The 26,195-nt window shown below is 36.9% G+C and overlaps 1 protein-coding gene across 9 annotated transcripts in view; it reads left to right on the plus strand.

Moving 5' to 3' along the window:
- stat3 (signal transducer and activator of transcription 3 (acute-phase response factor)) overlaps positions 1 to 24,116 on the plus strand; it is a 39,536-nt gene extending 15,420 nt beyond the window's left edge. Inside the window, exons 1-24 of one of the 9 annotated variants that reach the window (XM_079828886.1) lie at positions 3,371 to 3,437; positions 4,497 to 4,630; positions 9,012 to 9,255; positions 9,576 to 9,668; positions 10,160 to 10,241; positions 10,325 to 10,425; positions 11,962 to 12,113; positions 12,201 to 12,359; positions 12,454 to 12,546; positions 12,626 to 12,685; positions 12,784 to 12,813; positions 13,081 to 13,174; positions 15,239 to 15,286; positions 15,375 to 15,458; positions 16,085 to 16,183; positions 16,276 to 16,411; positions 17,007 to 17,059; positions 17,176 to 17,270; positions 17,375 to 17,514; positions 17,668 to 17,886; positions 18,259 to 18,301; positions 19,219 to 19,278; positions 22,504 to 22,604; positions 23,254 to 24,032. In XM_079828886.1, the coding sequence (XP_079685012.1) occupies positions 3,399 to 3,437; positions 4,497 to 4,630; positions 9,012 to 9,255; positions 9,576 to 9,668; positions 10,160 to 10,241; positions 10,325 to 10,425; positions 11,962 to 12,113; positions 12,201 to 12,359; positions 12,454 to 12,546; positions 12,626 to 12,685; positions 12,784 to 12,813; positions 13,081 to 13,174; positions 15,239 to 15,286; positions 15,375 to 15,458; positions 16,085 to 16,183; positions 16,276 to 16,411; positions 17,007 to 17,059; positions 17,176 to 17,270; positions 17,375 to 17,514; positions 17,668 to 17,886; positions 18,259 to 18,301; positions 19,219 to 19,278; positions 22,504 to 22,604; positions 23,254 to 23,360 (2,466 nt within the window). In that variant the 5' untranslated portion in view covers positions 3,371 to 3,398 and the 3' untranslated portion in view covers positions 23,361 to 24,032. The other 8 variants (XM_079828889.1, XM_079828888.1, XM_079828887.1 and 5 more) reach the window with 8 other exon arrangements.
- Positions 24,117 to 26,195: the final 2,079 nt, after the last annotated feature.

The following is a 26,195-nucleotide window of genomic DNA, read 5'->3' on the forward strand; positions in this document are numbered from 1 at the left end:
CGGATATTGAACAAAATTATTATTAGTGGGCCATATGAACAAAACCTTATATGAGTAATTTATTTAACGATAGCAGTATAGTATATCATCCATGCATTTGCTGAAAATTTGCTATGTTATCTTAATTTCAGATATCAGTAAAATTTCACGATTCTCAACACCAATTTTACCACAGCATAATACTAGGCTAACTAATGTAATTTAACAAGTCCTCAAAAAAATTATTGAAAATAAGTAAACAGTCAGTAATACAATAAAAACTAAAAATCAATAGGTCAAATACAATAAAAAAAGATACAAATGAAACAAACAGTGCTTTAATGCTGCGTTCACACCAAACGCGAATTGGGCATCAAAATCGCGTCTACCGCATCTAGTTGGACGCATTTTGAATCCATTCGCGCGTCCACAGCAAATTGCATGCGTGTATAAATCAAGCGTTTGAAGCTAAATAGATGCACGTTCAAGGCGCTCTAGGAGAAATGTCATAAAACACCACTCTGCCTCTTTTCATTTTCATTAAAAATATATATTAAACATTAATAGCCACACAAATGTGGTTCCGGCAACACACTGCCTAGCCTACATTATCTTCACTGCATGTATATTTAAATATCCCAAAAAAAAAATAAAGTTATGAAACTTCTCTTTGCCTTCAGTTAAAACGATTTGGCAGACAACTAATTATAGATTCATGACACCAAAGATCTACACAAGACGAACCACTACAGGACATCAGTGTCACTGTGGCCTCAAAGCTTCAGCACTGCCACCCTGAGCTTGATTGCTGTGTCTGAGGTAAAACACGCCCCCTCATTAGCATACATACAAAGAAATGTAGAAATAAAACATTTAGAAATGCATAAATGTGAAAATAAATAAATGTGGAAATAAATGAATGAAAAAAAATGTATGTGGAAAAAATACAATTATACATAAACAAGGAAATAAAAGTTTAAAAAAAATCTATTTTTGCTTTTTTACATGTCTTTGTATATTTCTTTATTTATGTATTCATTTATTTATAATGATGTCAGCTTTGGAATTCTATAGAGCAAAAGCGCACCGCTGTAAAGGAAAGGAATGTGGCACAATAATCATTTTATCTGGATTGTCGTATTTCCATAATTCCAAAATACCAAATCTCAATTTCGATTAATCGCACAGCCCTACTAAATACTCACAAAATCTGCAAGTGTAGCCAGTGAGGTCGACCAGGAAGTTGTTTGACATAACAGGAAGTTGTTTTCTATAGATATGAAAATATATTTAATATATACCTAAATTATCCATTAAATAATACCCCAGGCTATTGATCTCCATAGTTGGACTTGAGTGTACCTTCATTTGAGAGCTGAAAAATAAACTTTCTCCAAACTTTCCCTCCCCTCCCATCTCTGAGCCAATTGTTCTCCTTCAGCTCTCCGTCAGGGCTGCTGGATATTTCTGACAGAGCTTTTTACAACCTCAAACGCTTGCTGATCATCTGCTCACTATGACTCATCCTCTTGTGTCTATAACATTTTGTCTTTGCACTTTGAGCCACAAACCCAGCCTTCATTGAAGCTCACACTAGCTCTGAGAAATGCATTTAGTTACTCAGCACATCAAGGAAGGAAGGCTAACCAAAATTGAGCACCGGGGTATTGTTTTGAGCCTCTCCCAGGTTGTAATCAGCAGACATTTAGGTTGCAGTGTGAGAGCTGATACATGCAGGAACAAAGAGCATTGTGAATGTGCACTTATCTAAAGTCATATGACCGCTGTTTTTTTTCTTCAGGAGATGATTTGGATCATCACTAATATTCTTGGGAATTTTTCTTATTATGGTTCTTGGGAGAATTGTCTAGTGTCTAATTGTAAACTGAGAACGGATGCCAGAAGGTGGGAGATTACCGAATCTTCCCTCTGGGAGTACATTGATCCTAAGCTTTGACGTTTCCTCCTCTACATTTAAAGTTCTTGGAAATATGATCCAATGTGATGTGTAGCATCTCATATGCAGTGTTCCTGAAAAACAAGGATGCCTTTTGTGACAAACCACAAGTTATGTAATCATCCGTTTTCTGTTTGTATGCTACATTTCAGTTTTAAAACATTATATTGGTTGTTTCTTCTGTTTACCCATGTTTTTTTTTATTTACCTTTTGCTGTAAAATGGCGGAATAGAATACAAAACTGTAATAATTGTAATATATGATATTAATACATTTTATTTATAGAGTGCCACTCAAAGACTTGCTTTGAAAGTCATTTTTGAAATATGCCAAAACCAAAACCTATGTTAACCAACTAGATAAAATAATTCAGGTGAACATTCAGCAGACTTTGCAATAACAGTGTAGTAGAATACACCACAGGAAAGCAAATGTTTGTTTACGAGGATGTCAAATTTATGTACAGTTTGAATGAATGCTAAGTTTTCAGTGGCAACTCAGAACTGACCTGAAAGGACAAGTGACAGTCCTCTCAACTGGCCCTAAACACTCCGGGCCCTGTCATACACCCGGGCAAGTGTTTTTTGCTAGTTTCAGCCCGACGCAGTTATCATTTTCACAGTCTGCGCAACGTTGTTTAAAGGGATAGTTCACCCAAAAATGAAAATTTGATGTTTATCTGCTTACCCCCCCGGCATCCAAGATATAGGTGACTTTGTTTCTTCAGTAGAACACAAATGAAGATTTTTAACTCCAACCGTTGCAGTCTGTCAGTCGTATAATGCATGTGAATGGTAACACAATCTATGAGAGTAAAAAAAACATGCACAGACAAATCCAAATTAAACCCTGGCCTGCGGCTTGTGACGACACATTGATGTCTTAAGACACAAAAGATCGGTTTGTGAGAGAAGCATGTGATCACTTCCGTTGAGGGAGGTCTGTGTACAGACTCTTCTTCATGAGTCCTGCCTCAGTGTCCAGGGCACAGTTTGAATGAGTGTGCTGTTTCTTTGTTCTGCTGAACACAAAAGAAGATATTTTGAAGAATGTTTGTAACCAAGCAGAGAGAGCAACCATTGACTACCATAGTAGGGGAACAAATACTAATGGTTGCTCTGTCTGCTTGGTTACAAACATTCTTCAAAATATCTTCTTTTGTGTTCAGCAGAACAAAGAAACTCATAAAGGTTTGGAACAACTTGAGGGTGAGCAAATGATGACAGAATTTTCATTTTTGGGTGAACTATCCCTTTAATCACTTCATTTAGTTCAGATCCATCAATCAGAATGAATTCATTCCGAATCATGAAATAAAAGGTGTGCATGTAAACATAGCGACTGTGATATTGAGATCTAGCCAATGACATGACTAGTCCAGCCCTCCACCTCATACTCTTATAGTTTCACCTGTGCATGGATAAAGTAGTTCACTTCCCTGTTGCACACACAGAGGTAGACATGGCGAGCAAAGTTGCAGTTCGTTTTGTGGATAACAATGTAAGTTTGCTTTATTTCAGTTATGGTTTAGACTTATTCACCCTTTTTTGTTATAAGGTTAATAGTCTCTTTAGTAATTTATATTAAACATATACTCTATAAAGAATGAGTTTATGTAATAGATAAATTAATCATGAATAAATGGTATACATTTAAACAATTGATTAGAATTAATGGATTATTTATTGAATGTTAAATGTCATTTTAAGGTTGGTGTTTATTTATTTACTAGTTTTTTATATACTTTATGTAAATTATACATTAATATACATTTTTATGAGGAAACAAGTTTTACAGTTCTCGTTTGGCTAATTTACAGCTCAGTATTTAGATGAGATTAGTCGAAAGAGAAGTGAAATAAAGAAAATCAGTCACGTTTCGTGCATGAGGTCTTTTTCGTGCTCGGACTCGAGGATGTATTTCCCTTTTCGTGTGTCCTTTTTCTCTCTATCCTTTTTCAGTGCGCAAACCTGAGAGATAAAGAAAAAGTGTTGTGTGCCAGCACTGGTCTTTTTTAGTCTGTTTGTCAGCACAAACCTCTTGCATGTGGGTGTGGATGTGGTAAACTGTTGAGTGTGTGTTCCACAGCATATTGAGGTAATGTAGAGAGAAACGGCGTCCATAGGCTTTTGAGGTTTTCCTCTTTGAACGGATGCTCTTGCTGCTTTACGATCAACAGCCACTGATTTCTGTGGCCTTGACACGCTGGTAACAGGCACCCTTCGCTTCCTTGACATCTCTGATGTTTTTCTGTTTTGTTGGTAAAACTGGGTTGCTAGCAAAGACTGTCGTCCAAACATTTATCTGCTAGGTAGTCTTTTTGTGAATTTAACTGCATATAGAAACAGTATTCAATATTGCAGACCTTAATATGTGCTATATATGTCTGTTTTCAACAGCCGTTGAGGTACTTTCACTTTCTGCGTTCGCCTCTGTTTTGAACAGTTTATGAGGAAGCAACAAGGGGAAAAAAAATCTTGACAAGCTGAACGGACCAGTTTTCTTTGTCTTATTTGTGTCAAACGAGTTCTCAGTTCCCTCTCTCTTTCTGTCCTGCAGGTCAACATGGCCCAGTGGAATCAGTTACAGCAGTTGGAGACACGGTATCTGGAGCAGCTGTATCACCTCTACAGTGACAGCTTCCCCATGGAGCTGCGGCAGTTCCTGGCCCCCTGGATCGAGAGCCAGGACTGGTGAGTTGCCAGCAGTAGACAGGATATGACATAAGAGATAAGATTTAACATTCGTTTTGATGTTTGTTTTCGTGTATTTTTAAAGTTGCAATGAAACTGAAGTAGCGACAGATCTTTTCTTCCAAAAAATGTAGGATGGGGGGACTTGGTTGTATGCATCACTTATGAATTGGATTTTGAGATGTGAGCTTTACACTCAAAAATGAATGGGTCTGCAGATCAAGATAAGACATTTAGATTACATCCCGAGGTCAAATGAAATTTAAAAAAACAAAAACATACGTGCGCATGGATTAATCATTCACAGTAAGATCTATAACATGTATTTACAGAATAGAGTGAATATTCTTTGCATGTTGACTGCTATTTTGAAAGAGTCAGTTCCTGCTGATTGCTTCTCGCAGAGTGATTTTAAGGCCATCCCGATTTTAAGAATCTGTTTTAGATTTGCTGATCCTATGTCCTGACATAGCATCCCATGAAAAATTAAGTCGAACTACAGTCGACTGAACTAACTGTACAGTGCATTCAAGATGAACATTAGGGCTGGGTATCGATACAGTTGTCCCGATTCACAAGATCGCTTCGATTTTTTGATTCGATTCAATGATTCAATTTTCACTGGCCCCGCCACAAAAAAAGCAATGTATTAATAAAATAGTTATTGTTTTTGTTGTTTTTGACCCATGCATCCTTGTTTTGTAATAGAGAAGGTTATGACACCAAAATTGTTTTTAATCAAATAATAATAAAACAACAGATTAGACTAACACTAAATTCGGATTTATGAATCCTGCCCATGCCTATATCTGGCCCCACTTAGGATAGGTCTACTGGAGTTTACATTCTGCATTCTTCTTTTGTTACTTTAATCTTAAGATTTGACCCCTGAGTATTGTGTCAAAACCTTTAAGGAAATCCTATTGAATGTCTATAAAATACAGTGCCAAGCTCCCTTAGTTTGACTTGATGACTGCAGGGCCAAACAGCAGTTCTTAATAAAGGATCCTGCTACCCCCGAGCCTCCTGGTCTTCACTTCTGAGTTTCCTACAACTTCCTTATTCTCAGAATGTTGGTTATCTGTGGTGATGTCACGCCTCTGCCCGTAAAGTGATCCTGGAAAGTCTGCTGTGAACAATACCATGAACCAGTGCCATTTTTGTTCTCAGAGTTTTCTCAAAGCATTAGTGTGAATGACTTCTTTCTGATTCTGTTGTTCTGTGACTAAAATGTCACACTGAAATGACTCATGTCCGTTTTCATCTCCCCATTTGTCTCTCTATCATAGCATACATCTTTTAAATGAAGAGTAAAGATAGTAAAGAAAATTTAAGTTGTGTCAGTATATTTAGCTACTAAACTAGTGAAGTGTCCCATACCCTTTTTCAATACCTCTTAGCAATCCACAGGGGACAGCATTGCACTTAGAGAACCTTTGAGTTGTGGTATATTAAGTGTCAGTGATATAATGCTTAAGCTGAGATGTATCCCTTTAAAGTCACCTTGAAATCAAAATTAACATTTTGTTTTTAATGGATTATTGCAGTGTTTATTATAAATGATTTATCGGTGCACATCATTTTTTTAAATTCATGTAACCTCGTGATCTTTAATCAACATAACTTCCCCTCCCCCTCGCAGTCTCTTCTCTTCTCTGATGACGTGTTTACTGACGCGAGGACGGTACAACCTGTCACTCACATGAGATCACAGCAATACGACAATGACGTACAATATTCAGTCAAATCCCAGTGGACAAAATCAAGTCCCGCCCTACTTTTTTTTGTTCGAGAAGCTGTTTCACTTGAATATAATAAGGGAAGACAAGATGATTGTAACTTTGTTTCATGTTGACTTTAATGCAGTGGTTCTCAACTGGTTTGGCTATGGGACCCACGTTTTCCCATGGTCATTAAACTATGACCCAATTTTTTTGGAATTTAAACCAAGAATATCACTAACAAAAGTTAAACAATTTATATCCTATCCCTATTCATACTAGTTTTTCATAATACAATAAATTTAATAAGTTGGTATGAGCCACCACAGTCATCACAAATGCAGGAAATAGCATTTCACGAGTTCACACTTACATCAAATTAAATAGAGTAAATATTATGCGTATTTGGCGTGCTGTCCGGGGGAATTTTGCCCGAACCCAGAGTACCCCCCCGTGATGGAATAGTCTAGAACTAGACTACATATATTAATTTGATGTCTTATGTGAGTTTAATTAAGTGAGGAGAAGGGGTGGTGGAGGGATGCTAAGAAACAGTCAACGACAGGAAGGTAAATCGGCTGTCTATATACACCTCCTATCGTTGATTTTTTTAATGAGCTCCTCTTGTGTTCAATTAGGTTTAATTATCTGGGTCTGCTCCACTTAACAGTTTTAATTTCCTGAATGTGCTCCTCCCGAAATTTGTTTATAAAACATCAAAAAGTGGTATTTTGGGTTAAGGTTATGGAAACTAGTTTCTATGGTAAATAGTGCTTCCCACCTAACACACGACTTACCATTTACGTAATTTATTGGTACTTTTTGGTCATTTCATGACTTACCAGGACAGGAAAGATCTTTTTTCTGAAGTGAGAAACTTTATTTTGTAACAATTTTCGAAAATAATGTTCGAATAATCATTCTGACATATAGCCTGATAACATTTAATTTGACCGCATACACTGAATCAGGGCAATGAGTTTTTCTCCGGTACGCTTTACTTATAAACTGCGTCTGACAGAAGAGTCAACAGCATTCACGCACATCTTTTAAAATAAAAGCCTCACATCAGAAAAACATTTAGAATTACTTTTGTTGTTGTTGTTTCTTTGACTACACATTTCACAACCCCCTCAAAACGGTTCTGTCACCCTCCAGTTGGGAAACTGGAAACTTTATTTTAATAGATTAATAATGTTTTCTCTTTCTTTAGAATTTTTCTAAACCGAATATTTCTAGTTAAAGTCAAAAGTCATTGTCCTTCACATGGCCATCTCATGCACTCTATTTCTTTATTTATTGAAGTAAACACACAACAATACAAAAAGCGCTCGGCATGTTTAGTTTATGTCATTACTGGCAGTGTCGTAGAACTTTCTGAATGGATTGTTTGTTTGAACGCACAAAGGGGCAAACCTCAGTTGTATAATGAAGGAAGTAATTTATTTATAAAAGCACATTATAGCGTCAGGTCAAAGACTGGTGGCGGTTGTTGTGCTTGTAAACCAACTGTTGTAGATAAACAGTCCTCATCCGTTACGTGATCTCATTAAATTTGCAGTTGTCAAAGAGTAGCTAAAATAAGTGTGGCACATATGTGGCTGGGTGGTATGATGGGACAATAGAGAACCAATAGATTTTAATGTAGCTTTTATACCAGAGTAGACGGACACCTGTTTTATGTTATTAACATGAGAGTAATTAAATATGCACTGATTCCAACCTTATTTATTTGTTATAAATAATCCTACCTGTTTTAGTTTTTGCACATCAGCACCCATTTAAGTATTTAATTTACTGGATAAAAAAATTACCATATTACCACATGGCTATTTAATATATATTCAGTTTTCATCTCATTTCCAGCAAATAACTGCATCACAACAAATACCAATAGCTTAACATCAATTTTCGAACCGTGATATAACATTTTATTCATATTGCTTTTCTTAGGCACATAACTGAATATTATTCAGGAAAATGTTAAATTGGCAAAAGCTAAAGCAACTGAACAAGCTGTTAGATATTTTATATCTATATCTGCTTGGCAAAAGTATTGCTTTTTTGTTTGTAGGATTTTATCATTCCTGATCTTTTTGAATTCCTTGCTATTGCTAATGCGTAAATGATAGAGTGATGACGTGTTTCTTTTTTGCTGGATGAGGTCAGTAGTTTGGAATTTTTGCTAAATAACAGCAAAACAAGTGAGATCATGTGTCTGATGATGATGGCAAGCTACACTGTCACATCTGCGCAAGACTACACAGGACTTTCAAAATACTCACTATTCTTCCATTTTTGCAGTTTGACAGGTTTTTAGCATTAAGACAAATACAAATGTCTGAATAAAGCTTTGGTCAGCATAGGATTGTAATGATATATATATATATACAAATACATTAAAGCTGTATTGGCCGTCCACTAACCAGAACCCTAGTTTGAAGTCGTACATGCTTCAGAAGACTTACTTTTGCAGTGGGTTATCGAGCTGCAATATAACCCAGGTTTTTTTTTTTTTTTTTTTTTTACTGGAACATACCGTACTAGATAATGTTGCGTATTCTATAGATAATGGCAAGTCTAATTTTCAAGTGCATGAATGGAATGGAGGAAGCTGTGCTTTACCTATCACATGAGCCATTTTCTTCTGTCCGCCACAGGGCGTATGCAGCCAACAAGGAGTCTCACGCAACGCTTGTGTTCCATAACCTGCTGGGTGAGATTGATCAGCAGTACAGCCGCTTCCTGCAGGAGAACAACGTCCTGTACCAACACAACCTGCGGCGCATCAAACAGCACCTGCAGAGCAAGTATCTGGAAAAGCCCATGGAGATCGCCCGCATCGTGGCCCGCTGCCTGTGGGAAGAGCAGCGTCTGTTGCAGACGGCCACCACTGTACAGCAGGTAGACACATGCACTCTTAAACATGCACAGGGGAATGGTGTATTTACTCATGGGTGACATTTCAAATTTTTTGAGCTTCTATGGTAAATACATTTCTCTGTACAAAGAGTGAAAATTTGTTCCATCTGGATTTAATTTTATGAATAAATTCATAATTAAAATACACACAGTATCCATGTTTTTTTTTTCTTCCACCAGACCAGTTTTCAGGTCCCAGGTCCCAGACACAGTAATAGTATACATAAAGTGCTTGGAAATGGATTCTGCTTTGTAAGGGCATATTCAGATTTCTGTTTCTCCAATTTCTTTCTCTTCTGTAGGATGGCCAGGTTGCCCATCCCACAGGCACTGTGGTGACAGAAAAACAGCAAATACTAGAACACAACCTGCAGGACATCAGGAAAAGAGTACAGGTTGGTACATAAAATCAAACTTTAATTAAAAATCATTGGTTTGTTTTGTTCACAATTGGAATTACACATACATCCCTTTATCATCTGTCCAAAAGGTGCTGTTTTGAACACACAAATCTTGTCTAACATCATTGTATAAGTATAATTTTGCAAAGGGGTTATCAAACAGACTTTCAAATATGATAATCCCTTGCAAGGGATTCCCTTCCTAAAATGACAAGGCATTTAAATATTTTGATGTATACAACCTGATTTATATTCTCTGGAAAAATGTATTTTCTATTAAGTTGATCCTGTATTTTTTTTATTCACCACAGTGCATTTTTTCTTAATTTCTTCACTCTGACATATTCCAGGAACCCTCTAGCCCCCCCTTGTTGCCCCAGTTTGAAAACAACATATTGCCCTGAGCACAAAATGAGGGTCTCATGTTTTGTCCCTTATGGGGTCCAACCTCTCACTCATTCAGCTGCCTTACTCTTTCTATACAGGACATGGAGCAGAAGATGAAAATGTTGGAAAATCTGCAAGATGACTTTGACTTCAATTACAAAACTCTTAAGAGTGCTGGAGGTATGATGAGCACATTATGTCCAAAATCTCTTAACTAGCCTTAATCACTGATAAAATCACTTAAAATCTATGTCACCGTGCAGAGTTGTCCCAGGACCTGAATGGTAACAGCCAGGCGGCAGCCACCAGGCAGAAGATGTCTCAGCTGGAGCAGATGCTGAGTGCTCTGGATCAGCTAAGGAGGGTGAGATACAGTAAATCCCTATCCAGAACACACCACAAGACACAAAATACAGCGTTGACTTTTGAAATCTTGAAAATAATGATCAGAGGCCTCATTTTTAAACGTTGCGTACGCACAAAAGAAGGCGTACGCCGCTCTCTACGCAATAATTGGTATTTATAAAAAGGAAACTTGACGGGAAAATGTACGGTCCTTCACGCAAGCTCTGACCCAGGCGTACGCACAAAAACGGGTGAAATGAGAAATGGCGACACCGTCGGCAGATGGAAGAAACACGTGAAAGTGTGTGAAACTGTAGAACGTTGTGTAAAAGAAATGGCTATACTGCCTCTCATAAATAACATAAAAGACTTCACAAAGCAAGTCTTATAGTTAACAGCCTACACGAACACCCGTTTGATCGATCTGCAGTGTAAAACAAACGAAAATTACAACAGAAATGCAAATTAACACATATTTGTAAAAAGAAAAGTGAAATATGTTCTGCAATAATAATAAACATTCATCCTCATAAATAATATGGTAAACAGAACGAAATAATGTAGCCTACAAAACTGATATTCTCTTCAATGTGTCCGTCTGGCGGAGCAGATATAGATGCAATTAGATAGACAGATAGATAATTAGGGAGATATAGATAGATAAATAAATAGATAGATTTATTAGATAGAAATGTCCGCTGGGGAAAGTTGTTTTCATAGTAAAAATGTATTCATCAGCTACGGAATCATGGTATTCATGCATATGCCTTTAGTTTGTTTTATTTTTGATAAAATAACGTATGATGTATGTCTCAACCATTCAGAAAACTGCAAGAAATTACATTTGCACTGAACTATTTCCCATTTCCACGTAGATAATAGGGATAGGGATTAATAGGGATTCCCCAATAATTGCCGCCAGTCTCTCATCAAGAGCGGTCAGCTCCGGTGTCCCCTTTCCCCCACCCGTGGCAGACACACTCTGGCGACGGAGCGCTAGACGCTTTTTTGCCTCGACTTTGATGTCCGACCATTTATTTTTTATTTCGGCCATGGTCCGAGGTTGTGAGGCTACAGCATTTACGGCGTCTGCAACCTTTTGCCACTCAGGTGCCTTTTTGGCATTAGTAATGCCCACACTGTGCCCTCCAAACAAAATGTTTCTCCTCTTTTCCACCTCGCCAACGATCACTTCTACTTCACATTGAGTGAAGTTACGTTTTTTTGATTTCCTCTCTGTGTTTGCCATGATTTTGCAAATTATGAATATTAACTTGTGGGCGTTTCACGGACTATTTATGGGCAACTATGGGCGTGACGTGAAGCTGCAAAAGCTGCGCTACATTTAGAATTGATTGTGATTTATTAAGGAAAAACAGTGTAGGATGTGCGTGCGCACGGTTTTATAAATCCGAATATTTCTGTGCGTACGCACGTCCTATGTTTCATCCGCACACCACTTCTGACGCAAATCCTACGCAAAGTTTTATAAATGAGGCCCCAGAAACTTTTACAAATGTGTCAAATGTTCAAACGTTTGCTCTCTGTTTTGCAGCAAATAGTGACTGAGATGGCAGGGCTACTGTCTGCCATGGACTTTGTGCAGAAGAATCTGACAGATGAAGAACTGGCTGACTGGAAGAGGAGACAGCAGATCGCTTGCATCGGCGGACCACCAAACATCTGCCTGGACCGCTTAGAGACATGGTACACAATCAGTCCACAAACAAACCTGCTTTTGAATTTTGAATCCCACCTTTTTTTGATTCCTTCTTTTCAATATCTGTCTTTCAGGATCACCTCTTTGGCTGAGTCACAGTTGCAGATAAGGCAGCAGATCAAGAAACTGGAGGAGCTTCAACAGAAGGTCTCGTACAAAGGAGATCCAATTATTCAGCACCGTCCTGCTCTGGAGGAGAAGATCGTAGACTTGTTCCGCAACCTTATGAAGAGGTTTGAAATCACCCACTGATGTTTTAAACTTTAAAATCAAGTGAAACAGGGTCTGATCAATAATGTTTCCTGTTGTGCGTTTGTTTAATTGCAGTGCATTTGTTGTTGAGAGGCAGCCTTGTATGCCCATGCACCCCGACCGACCCCTTGTCATCAAAACAGGAGTTCAGTTCACCACCAAAGTCAGGTGGGTAAACACAGAGGTGAGTCATATTGGTAGGAAGTCTAGACACAAATAGTGAACTTTCCCCCCTCCTCTCTTTCAGGTTACTTGTGAAATTCCCAGAGTTGAATTACCAGCTGAAAATCAAAGTGTGTATTGACAAGTACGTCCCACTTCCTGTCTATGACATCAGAACGAAATTACTGTATAGAGTTGTATTTCGACATGCCAATTAAAATTTTTTCCTCCTATGTTCTGCAGGGAGTCAGGTGACGTGGCAGCCATTCGAGGGTGAGTTCTGTGATTAAAAAAGATGCCATTTCTCACCATTGTCACATGGTTATTTGTAGTTATAGACCAATTTATAGTTTTTTTGGCAATTATTCATGGATAGTGAAAGTATTATTATTAGTTTATTTAATATTTATAAATAAATATTTCAGCTATTTTGTAGAAGTTTTATTTCTATCATTAAGCTATATTGTACACAGGGAAATGTGGTGAAATTAAATTCAATCTTGCTTGCAAGTTGTTGCATTACTGCTTCTTTTCCACCAGTTCACGCAAGTTCAACATCCTTGGCACCAACACTAAGGTGATGAACATGGAGGAATCCAACAATGGCAGCCTGTCAGCAGAATTCAAACATCTGGTAAGCTCAGCTTATACGCCAATCTTTTTCCAAAACCGTATGTTCTGCTGGATTTGTGTGTTTCTTCAACTGTGGACACTTTTGGCCCTCTGAACCAGAGTTAATCCCCCTAAAGGGATCCCATGGTGTTGAGACTTGTATGGCTTAATATAACATAAATTATGTGTCTTACTGAAATATGTAGTTGAAAACCCCTGAAAGATCCACGTTATTTAAAAAATCCATTATATATTTGGACAATAGGCGCCGCCATTTTGTTTGCGTTCTAGGTTGATGACGTAGAATGGTTGCACTCGGCAATCAACTGGTGCTACCCGTAGCTATTTTTACCACAACTCGAAAAATGTTTCAGAGTTAAACAAAACCAATCAATTGCTTTGTAATTGCATTTAAAACACTCAAACACACATGTGCACACAAACGCTCTCTCACACACACACACATTACACACCAACAAATCGATGCGTTCGTGCACGCTCACACACACATACATACATCTGACAGGATCTCAGGTCTCAATCGAGATTGCGCACGCCCAGCCGCCCACAAACACAAACTTTTTTTTACGGTCTATGACACACACTCACACACACACATCTGACAGCTCCGTTCTCAATCGAGATGTGTTATGGGCTGCCATCGTCAGTATCCACGACAGGGGCTGAATCTGAAATCGCCCCCTAAAACCTCATTCACTATTCCCTACATTATCCACTAATTCAGTTCACTTGATGAGTGAATGAAAACGAGTGAGTGAATTTGGACAGCTGTTGTGTGTACATCGGCTGTACACTCATTATTGCGGTGCAATGTGGGATTGAATGAGTGCACTCATAACGTCCACTATGGTTTTGGACACCACTACAAATTGCTGTCCCTTCAAATAGTGCCCTATTTGAGGGTATAGGGGGCGATTTCGGATTCAGCCAGGGAGAGTGCTGGCCTGCCGAATCGGAACCAGGTGACAAACTAGGCAAGTCAACCTCATGTATAACATTACAGCTGATTGAGCGTGTGTGCGTGCGCGCAGTGCGTGGATGTGTGTGTGTGAGCGCGCCGATCTATTGGTGGGCATGTTTTTGTGAAATATCAGGACACAAATGTGTATAATGACATGGGTATGACATAGGTATTACAAAAAGAGGGTGAAATATGAGGACGTTCCCCATGTCCTCACTTTTCAAAATGCTTATAAATCACACAGAACAAGGTTTTTTTCACAGAAAGTGAACTGCACAGTCTCCTGTGATGGGTAGGTTTAGGGGCAGGGGCAGTGTAAGGGGATAGAAAATACGGTTTGTACGGTATAAAAACCATTACGCCTATGGAATGTCCTCACATTTCACAAAAACAAACGAGAGAGAGAGAGAGAGAGAGAGAGAGATACACTTTTGTGTGCACGTGTGTTTTAAATGCAATTACAAAGCAATTGATTGGTTTTGTTTAACTCTGAAACATGTTTTGAGGTGTGATGTGGTAAAAATAGCTACGGGTAGAGCCAGTTGATTGCTGAGTGCAACCAATCTACGTCATCAACCTAGAACGCAAACAAAATGGCGGCGCCCATTGTCCAAATATATAATGTATTTTTTAAATAACGTGGATCTTTCATGGGTTTTCAACTACATATTTCAGTAAGAGACATAATTTATGTTATATTAAGCCATACAAGTCTCAACACCATGGGATCCCTTTAAAGCACTCTTAAAGTTTCTTATTAGTGTACAAACAATGTCCAGCATTGAACATCTTTCATCTCAAGCTCTACGCTGTTATTTTATTCTTAGTAAATGAGTACACTAACTTTTCAAACAACTTTATTGGGGGCAAAATTGCGGCCATAATTTGTGTAAAAATTGATCAAGACAATCATTTTCACATTCCAATAAATGGTTTATGGTTCTCAAAAGTGCCTCAACAACATTAATTTTATCATTAATTTAATTTGAATTTAATCAAAATTAATTTGAATATGCCATACAAGCTTCAAGAAGACTAGATCAGCTGTTGACTGTATGTTGCTTGAAATGCATTGTAGTCCTGACTTGTTCTTCTGTCTTTCAGACTCTACGAGAGCAGAGATGTGGCAACGGAGGCCGAACCAACAGTGACGTAAGGCTTTGTATATTTAGATTAATGTCATAGGTTTTCATTTTATTTCATTTTAATGAAGTCCTAACCTTAGCCCTCTGAACTACAGGCCTCTCTGATAGTTACTGAAGAACTTCACCTGATCACATTCGAGACAGAGGTCTACCACCAAGGACTAAAGATCGACCTTGAGGTGAAAAACTACACACAAACACTCCAGGCAGCAGCAGCAGCAATGGATTAGTTCATCTAAAAATGACTCATTCACGATTTTAGAGTAAAATAAAATGTCAAACATGTCTTATCGTGACATGATTCCTGTCACAAAGACGCTATCCTGTTGAGCTGTATATCAAATCAAAGATGATAATATTATTAAACCCTTATTACCGATTAAGTTCATCACACTGCTACTTGCGTGTTGAAAGCCAATAAGGTTATTGTAATAGGCTGTTGTCATGGTACTAGCAGTAGGAGGAGATGAATATGTAACCAGGCAGCGTGTCCTTGGGTAATCTGTCACTTATTAAATCCATAACTGCACACAGCGCTGCCTAGATGCCTATTGTGAGCTGATAAGAGTACACACGCAAAACCATTATTTTTCTGTGGATGGACACAACAGGGTCACGTAAAATACCGACACACACAGCAGGTTAATTAAACGAGATAATTAAGCAGTTCAGCTCTGTTTGATTAATAATTATTCAAACTCAGGTCTCTATTTGCATTAATCAGATTTCTAACAGAGCGTGCTGTACACAAAATATCAGGATTTGTTATTCTAAATTATAAATAAATGTCTTCATCTCTGTTCAGACACATTCTCTCCCAGTGGTGGTCATTTCTAATATCTGTCAAATGCCAAATGCATGGGCATCCATCCTGTGGTACAACATGCTGACCAACCATCCCAAGGTTTGAAATGGATCCACAGAAAGACATACTTACTGTTAGCACAAGAGCTTATTCAGTGTAAGCTACTAAGAATCCTTTTCTTTTTTTCACAGAATGTGAATTTCTTCACCAAACCTCCAGTGGGAACGTGGGATCAGGTGGCTGAGGTGCTCAGCTGGCAATTTTCATCCACGACCAAAAGAGGACTTACCATTGAACAGCTCACCACACTTGCAGAGAAACTTTTGGGTATGTGTGTGTGTTATTTTATATACAGTGGAGGTTTTTTTTTTTTTTTTTTAACCTGGAAATAAACAATAAATAAATATGTTGGAGGATTTTGACAAAAAAGATAAACGTTTCTCTCAAATTGTTATGCTTATAATATAATTTGTCATAAAAAAATATATATAAAAAAAGGAAAATACAAACATTTTCAGTACTGATCAGTGGTTTCTGTATCATTGATCACATGATTTTAAATTGCTGAAATGTGCCTGTGAACATGCACTACGGCTCAAAAGTTTGGGGTCTGCAAGATTTTTTTTAGGTTTTTGAAGGAAAAGTCTTCTGCTCACCAAGGGTGCATTTATTTGATCATAAATACAGTAAAATAGTAATATTGTGAAATATTACAATTGAAAATAATTTAAAGTAATTTATTCTACTGAATCATTAGTCCAGTCTTCAGTATCACATGATCCTTCAGAAATTATTCTGATATGCTGATTTTATGATCAAGAAACATTTATTATTATTAGCAATGTTGAAAACAGCTGTGCTGCATATATTTTCATTCAAATTGTATATATCTGTTTAATTGTACATTTCTGAATTTGTGTAGGTCCGTGTGTAAACTACTCCGGTTGCCAAATCACTTGGGCCAAGTTCTGCAAAGTATGTTTCTTTGTTCATTGTCCTGTGTTAATTTTAGTGCAAATCAGACCAGCTGATCTAGTTTCTTATCAGATTTTCGTAAACATTGTTTTTCTGTTTATGTTTGTGATTTGCAGGAGAACATGGCAGGAAAAGGTTTCTCATTCTGGGTGTGGCTAGACAACATTATTGACCTAGTGAAGAAATATATTTTGGCTCTATGGAATGAAGGGTGAGAACTCCTGCTGCACTTATGTGCATCCGTGGGGTATTTATAGTTCATTATATCAATCACTGCTTGCTTGGGTGGTTACATCAAGCTCTTGTGTGTATCAGGTATATTATGGGCTTCATCAGTAAAGAAAGAGAGAGGGCAATCCTGAGCCCAAAGCCTCCCGGGACATTCCTGCTGCGCTTCAGTGAAAGCAGCAAAGAGGGAGGAATTACCTTCACCTGGGTTGAGAAGGACATCAATGGTGAATGCATTTCCATGTACATGATGTGTCAGTTCTTTGGTACCAAGTCAAGTTTTATACTGTTATTTATAATACTTTATTTTATTTTTGTGTCGTGACAACCGTAGTTGAAATATATATATGAAGCATTTGTGCTTCTGTATGTATGTGCAGGTAAGACCCAGATCCAGTCAGTCGAACCGTACACTAAGCAGCAGCTCAACAGCATGTCTTTCGCTGAGATCATCATGGGCTACAAGATCATGGATGCCACCAACATCCTCGTCTCGCCGCTGGTCTACCTCTACCCCGATATCCCCAAAGAGGAGGCGTTTGGCAAGTACTGCCGCCCAGAGGCCCAGCCCGAGACTGAATTCCCTGACTCTGGATGTGGTGAGTGTGCTTTGCGGGAATAGAATTCATTCTGGCTTAGAATAACATCTGTCTGTTGCTTGGCAAAGTGTCTCTTATTTCATTCTCATTTATCTTGGAGACTATTTTTGTATTGGAAGTGCACCAAAAAGGTGTGGTTTACCAGAAACGTTCTCCTTCTGAGGAAATTGTATAAGAATAAGAGAAGAGAGAATGCAAAAGCATCACTTTTTTTAATGGTAGTATATGATTTTTTTGTATAGAAATGAATACTGTTATACAGCAAAGACGCATTAAATTGATCAAAAGTGACAGTGAAGACTTTGACATTGGTACAATAAAATCAAAGAATCCTATTCACTCTGCTTAACTCAGCGATTGTTGTTCTTTCAGTAATTCAGCCCTACCTGAAGACCAAGTTCATCTGTGTCACCCCGTAAGTAGCTTTCCTTTCTTCCTCACCTCAGTATGTGTGTGAATGATTGATCTTGCTGTAGTCTCAGTTTTCTCTCTCTGTCCTCTTGTAAACTTTGAAATCTCTGGTGACTCTTCAGGCAGGAGCACATGCAAAATCTCAGTATTCTTTACGACATGGATCAGGGATGTAGCCACTACTGAATCCTCCAAGGACCCTTCACACCATCCTTTAAACCACACTCTTGCACAAGAAGACAGAGAGAGAGAGAGAGAGAAACCATGCTTTAAAAAGCACATGATCAACAATACAGCTAATTAAAAGAGGTTCAGGCCTACTTTTGTCATTTACATGTATTACACACACATAACTGAACTGTTGGGTAAACACTTTGTTGCCAGAGTTTTTAAATTGAATACATAAAAAAAAAAAAAAAAAAAAAAACATCTGAATCTCAAATTCGAAATGTAGAAATAAATATCCACCATGAAATAAAAATTGACGCTATTTACCTTAATATATGTTCCTGACCAATATTTTGAACAATTCCTTGTATTTCCATGCAGATTATTCCAAATTTTTTTGTCTTTTGTAATCTTTCATATTAATATATTTATATTAGATTTTCAAAATATAACTTGCTCTGCCTCTGAAACAACACCAGATTTTTGAATGTTTTTTTCATGTTGACTTTAAGATGATGAGAACAATGGTTAATGGTATATAAACTGTAATACATCAAACTGTACATGCCATATTAGGCATGCTTGGCTACAAGAAAAGCATTTGGATGGAATAAAAGCTGCTTCAAACTCAGTCTTGCTTGAATCACAAATGCTTTCTGTCTTTGAAGAGGGGTTGGATATGCTGGAGGTCATGTATGTACGCGTTTGTGTGTGTGAGTGTTAGGCAGGCTATAAACTGACCTCTCTCCATAGGTGTCCTTCTGTCTTCATGGACTTCCCGGACAGTGAGCTGCTTGGGAACGGCTTCCCTGGGTAGGCACTAGGGAGCTGCTCTATGTGTGTGTGTGAGAGACGTGAACGTTTGTTCACACTCCTGTAGTCATCTGCTAACATAGATCATTCCTTTTAACATCTCTAGAGCTTGACCAAGGGTTTCTGTTTACTCACTTCATCCCTTTATAACAAGAGGTCTGGATGTCACTGGAACTTTTGTAAAAGTTCAAAGGCAGTTGTTCATGTCTCTGAATCTCAGTTTTGTGTTGGTGAACTAGTTCTTCTGTAGACAAGGGATTTTTATTAGTGCTTGGGAAAAAATAATCGTGATTAATCGCATCCAAAATAAAAGTATGCGTGTGTGTACTGTGTATAATTATTATGTGTATATATAAATACACACACATGCATGTGTATATATTTGAGAAATATTTGCATGTATATACTGTGTGTATGTATATGTGTATATATATATATATATATATATATATATATATATATATATATATATCAAATATATAAAACATTTCTTAAATATATGCATGCATGTGTGTATTTATATATACATAATAATTATACACCGTACACACACGCATCTTATGTAAACACAAACTTTTATTTTGAATACGATTAATCATGATTCATTTTCTTTTCACACTTAAGGGAAAAAAAGGTGTTTACCTTCTCTACCATGTTCATTTCTTTTCCCCATTCTCCGGTTTTCTCTTTTTCCCCCCTGTGAAAATGAATGGATTGTTGCATTTTATGTGATGTATAAATGTTTTGGTCCCTTAATATGTTAAAGGGTAACTTCAGTGATTTAGCATTAAGCTTTGTATTTAAACTGGGTCATTTATGCAGTAGAAATGTGAAATTATTTTTGAATTTGGTGCCTTCTAGACTGAGAAAAGACAGAAAATGTATTCAGACAATGTGGCGTAAATTTTTCTGATAAAAACCGAGACTCGTGTCACACTTGACCGTCATTATGGCCCTTTTTAGGGTGAGGAAGCAGTGTCCCAAATATGATAAAAACACTATTTCAACCCAAAATATTGGGGAGGCTGTTGATAGACGTTGAGAACGGCCTCCTGGGAGGCATTGGCCAAACTGGATGCGGCAAGATAGGGGGAGAGAGAAGACAAGAATACTGCGCAACAGCCACACAAATGACCTCTCTAGATCTAGCACATCCACTCATAACTGTTGTCACTGTTTATACACTCATCACACTGTATTTTTTAACCAGTGAGGTCTATAATATAATAATATCTGTGGCTCTGTTGCTGCAGGACCATCTGGAGATATGCAGTTTTATCATATTGTTTAACAATAATTATATAGTTAGTGATTTATGTTTTGCTTACTAAAAAAAAGTTGGTTTCGAATACACTGCTACTTCTGAATGGCTGTCAATGGAGAGAGACTTTTTGCCGATAGCGAACTGGGCTAAGCTTACCAAACCTCAGCATCTGGAAAAATATTATCTGCACTCTTTTGAGCTCAGCAGCAGTTTATTCACATAATTTTTTGAACAAATTCACATTTTGCTAGACTCCAGGTTAAAGAAGCAGCCAAAATCCGAACAAATGAAGTGTAAAATTTGGAGATGTTAATAAACGTGTTTGCTTGGGATGCTGTAAGGTAGTCAGGGTTTTTGGTGATCCAGGAATAAAAACAAATTCTTGGCTTAAACTTTTATTGGCAATCTTATCAAAGTGCTCTTTTATCTTGGGCCGCTCCAGATTGGTCCTGGTAATGGTATTGGCATGAGAAAGTGTTTCAGGGAAAACACTTACAAAGTCTAATAAGGCTACAACGATTTAGTGCTCTGCAAAACTACTGTAAAGCTCCCCAACAACTCTTATAGCTTTCCTTTTACTTGAATGAGGAGAATGTAGCTGTTTATATATATATATATATATATATATATATATATATATTATGTGCCTAATGTTTTTTAAGAGTAAAAATATTGTTCTTGGGCAGCCTGTAACTCAGGACAGGTATATAGATGCATCAAAGCCAAAACATTTGATGTGAAATTTTCCATCTACTGTTTTGTATTACACTGGTTAAACCAAAATTAGAGTGAAAAAAAGTGTGTTTTCGTATATCACTTTTGTTTGAGATCTTCTCTAGATAGCAAATAAATACAAACATCAAGTATTGATCCCATGAAATCAACAAAGCCTGGTTTCATTTACTATCAACCTGACACACTAGACATGATCAACAATGTCTCGAGTAATCTTAAAATACTACAGTTTGACACATTTGTATCATTTGATTAGTTTGATGTATCATTCGTGAGTTCATGACCACTTACCCACAAGTATAAACTCTTGCCTTTTCCATTGCCGTTGGATCAGACTTCTGCACCTCTGCTAGTGTTTTTAGTACAGAATCTCCTGTCTCAACACAAGCAGGAAATGGTGTAGAAATGCAGCTTTACCAAAACAAACTGCCCATTTGAACTGTTTGGAGTGTTAACAAATAGGCATGGGTGAACTTTGCCCTCTGGTAAATCATTCCCCAGGTTAAGACTTAATGATTTAATGGGTAGCTGAGCAGAACACCATAGTTGAGGTCTAGGCCATGTTATATAGTATGCCAGTATTTATTCAGGAAATTCAGGTAACTGTTAAATACTAAAAAGCATAAAGCATGTTCCTCTATCAATGACCATTCTAAAGTAGCCATGTATTCTCACAAATACTTTTTAATTTTTTTTGCAAACATGAATGGCAAAAAACTGTAATGTCAGTACAGTAGCTTTTATGGCTATGGTGAGAAGGAATCAAAAGTGGACGAGCAACAACTATGACTCCATATTCACATTACATCACAGCATGTCAACTATGTAGTAATATACATTTTCACAATCGGTTGTGTTTAAAATCTCTTAAAGGTATAGTTCACCTTAAAATGCGAATTCCATAATTTGCTCACCCTAATGTGGTTCCAAACCCAAACCCCAGACACTTCTCAAAATATATTTTTCACTGTAAAAGTCATTCAGGTTTGGAAAACCAGGTTTCATTTTTGGGTGAACTATTACGCAAGTGATGCTCACGTGTGTGACTTAGAGTGTGCGTTTTGGCAAGTTGTGTTTATGATGTAAATATTGGAGTGAAGGTTAACTCATGATGTGGTGAATTAACATTCAGATCTTTCTAAATCATGTAGCCTATATGTAATGATAGAAGTTGTTCCTTTGTAGCTTGTGTGTCAAATCTAATGCGCGCTGCCTTTCTTTTGCAGGACTAACTCTGGCAACACAAGTGACTTGTTCCCAATGTCCCCTCGTACACTCGACTCTCTCATGCACAATGAAGCCGCGGAGGCCAATCCGGGACCTCTCGGTGAGTCACATGACTAATTTCAACAGCTTTCTCAATGTGTGCTGCGTTAACGCAGTGTTGCAATTACCATAATTTCGAGATGACAAGAGTTTTTTACTCCATCAAAGCCTAAATGAATCTGCAGTGGTCACATGACTCATGTAGGAGCTCTCAGAAAATTCCCAGCCTACAAGTTGTAATTACGTGCATTACGAGGATGTGAAGGCTTACAGGTTGAAATTTCGTAATTATGGTAATTACGACATGGCGTGAATGCACCTATGCATACAGTATGTTTTTCAGACATTTTAAAGGGATAGTTCACCCAGAAATGAAAATTCTGTCATCATTTACCTGCCCTCAAGTTGTTCCAAACCTTTATGAGTTTCTATGTTCTGCTGAACACAAAAGAAGATATTTTGAAGAATGTTTGTAACAAAGCAGAGAGAGCAACCATTGACTACCATAGTATTTGTTCCCCCTTCTATGGTAGTCAATGGTTGCTCTATCTGCTTGGTTACAATCATTCTTCAAAATATCTTCCTTTGTGTTCAGCAGAACAAAGAAACTCGAGGGTGAGTAAATGATGACAGAATTTCATTTCTGGGTGAACTATCCCTTTAAGGCCTCATAATAATTCTGTTTAATAGTGTTTCCGTTCCCCCCCCAGAATCCCTCACTCTGGACATGGAGTTGAGCTCCGATCATCCCTCACCTATGAGAGAAGGGTTTGCAGCCACGACAGTCTCAGATATGGACACCTGCCGAAATGCTTAGTTTTCCGACATTTTAAAATGTTTTGGTTTTATTTTGTTATTTACATAGGGAAAAGTAATTGTCATGTACATAACGTGCTTAGGTGATTGAGCCCTTTTCTCTCTCAGAGCCAAAATTAAAGTTAAACTTAACTTTTCATCCTCATACCAACATTGATAATACTCGAATTGAACTCATTCTTATAGATTTTTTTTTAAATGGTTACAATTTTTGCCTTTTATTACTAGAGTACGAGGTATTGAAGACCGTTAAAGAACGAGTTTTTGGCTTTTTTGACCTTTGTCAGAGAAGTGTGAATATAAAGGTTATATTAAACATGTTTAATTGCAAACATTAGGCCATGACTGTATATTAGCCATATCATTTTTTTAGGAATAGGAAGAGCCTTTCACTTGTATTGCAGTGAGTGTCCACTGGTGTTAGCCAACATGAAACATATTTTGAGCTGTTAGCATAGCATAGGGCCAGTGATTTTTTTTCACTCTTTATGTTGATCTTTTGAAATGAGTGTGAAGGGAAGTAAACTTTACAGTAGTATTGATAAGCAGTACTTTAAAGCTGCCATAACTCTGCATGATCTTGTACCGTGTTGAACCTAAACTTCAAATCTGGATTGGGTCAGAATTATCATTTATGGTCAGATGATAAATTGTAAAGCAAGTTTGTGCATGCAGGTCCCTTTTAGCTTCTGATTTATATGAATGTATTTTATACTGTATTTTAATGTTGCTGAAAAATATTTCACTCTTTTATTGGATGTCCTCGGGAAGTGAATGGAAGGAGATAAATGTATATCTATCTATATCATCTATATATATATATATGTATATGTATATATATATATATATATATATATATATATATATATATATATGTATATGTATATATATATATATATATATATATATATATATATATATGTATATGTATATGTATATATATATATGTATGTATGTATGTATGTGTGTGTATATATATAAAATATAATATATATATATATATATATATATATATATATAAAAAATATACTTTATGCAGATGAGCAAATGTGATATTTCCACCATATTACAGTGTCCTCGATATGATGTTTATTGCGCTAACTTAAATAGCAACCAAATCTTGCACAGAGCCAGCAGGATTATAATTGTAACAATTAAATGGTGAATTTTATATATAGAGAGACACATTCATACATATGCACATATATACAGATATTTATAATTTTGTTCAATTCACTGATCTGTTGTGTCATCATGTAAGGTAGCGCTTCAAATGGAAATATGATGTTTTTTCATTGTGTAACTACTTTTTAAACGTCTGTCAGTCTTGAGTTTGTTTCCCGCTCTGTGTATCTGTCCTTTCCACTCTCACTTTATAGTGTGTCTACTATTATATATGCACTGCACTATGTATATTCTCTCTATTGTACAATTAATTCTTGATGAGAAAGCTCTTTGTGTCCTTTATGCGGTTCTTCAGTTATCTGTGATATACACTGCCGCTCAAAAGGTTTTTTTTTTAATTAAAGAAATTAATACTTTTATTCAGCAAGGATGCATTCAATTGATCAAAATTGACAGTAAAGACATTTATAATGTTACTAATGATTTATATGTCAAATTAATGCTGTTCTTTTGAATTAAAAAAAGTATCCTGAATTTTTTTTAGCACAGATTCAAGAAAAATATTAAGCAACTGTTTTTAACATTTATGATAATAATAAATGGACTGGAGTAAGACTGTAGTAATGATGCTTTGACATCACAGGAATAAATTACATTAAAACATTAAAATAGAAAATGGTTATAATTATATTTTTTGTATATTTTTGATCAAATAAATGCAGCCTTGGTGAGACTTCTCTCAAAAACTTTTACAAATCATATACCGACCCCAAACTTTTGAACAGTATAGTGTATGTCACCACACTGTATATGTTCAGCTACCACAACATCTGACCACACATTTGAATGTGGAAATAAAACAGAGCCTGAAATAATATTAAAGATGACAAGAACTACAGTTACGGAAGTCAGGACTGGCATTTACAAGGTGTCCCTGCAATTAATGCCCCTGTATAGTTGCCCTGTAGGGGGATTTTATCTCAAGACCCAGTGGAACAGAATCAAGTGAATATGTTTCAGTGGGTATTTAAAGGTCATTCTTCCTAAATGAATCTCATCCGCCTTTACGTGATTGGTAATTACCGAGTGTTTATCTCTCTCTGTCTAGCTAAGTCATTACCCCGGCCATTCTGCTCTAAAGGTTAAAAAGAGATAGATAGAGAGAGATCCCGCATTGGACGTTGCGCATTGACCTTTCGTCAAGGTTCTTTGATTAGACGTCCAGCTGTTTGTTAGCTTTGCAGTAATGATGTTTATACTCTCAAATGTTTGCACTTGTGGAGACCCGTGACTCAGGAGGACTGAGAATAAATCTTTATGTAAGAGGCAAAAACAGGATTTTTATTTGCATCGACTCTTTCCTTTGTTCCTAATCCATAATGCAGCATTATGGTCTTTGTAGTTCAAGTATATATCACGCTCTATGTGAAGCTGTACTGATTCTGAAATTATAATTATTTTTTAAAAACAGAATCAGTCTATAGCCTCTGAAATCGCTTTCTACAGATACATGTTCTCACAGCTTATACAAAGGATGTGCCATTAATAACAATCTTCACTATTTTGTCACTATCTTGATTCTGCTCTATTCTGCAAATAATGGAGTAACTGTATAATTGTAAATGTTACAGTATATATTTCTTTCTCCACTATTATTCATCATGATTACATTATAGAAACAAATAATTTAACCCTGAATATGTTTTTCAGA

Source organism: Gobio gobio (assembly GCF_949357685.1).
Source record: "Gobio gobio genome assembly, chromosome: 1".
Lineage (NCBI taxonomy): Eukaryota > Metazoa > Chordata > Actinopteri > Cypriniformes > Gobionidae > Gobio > Gobio gobio.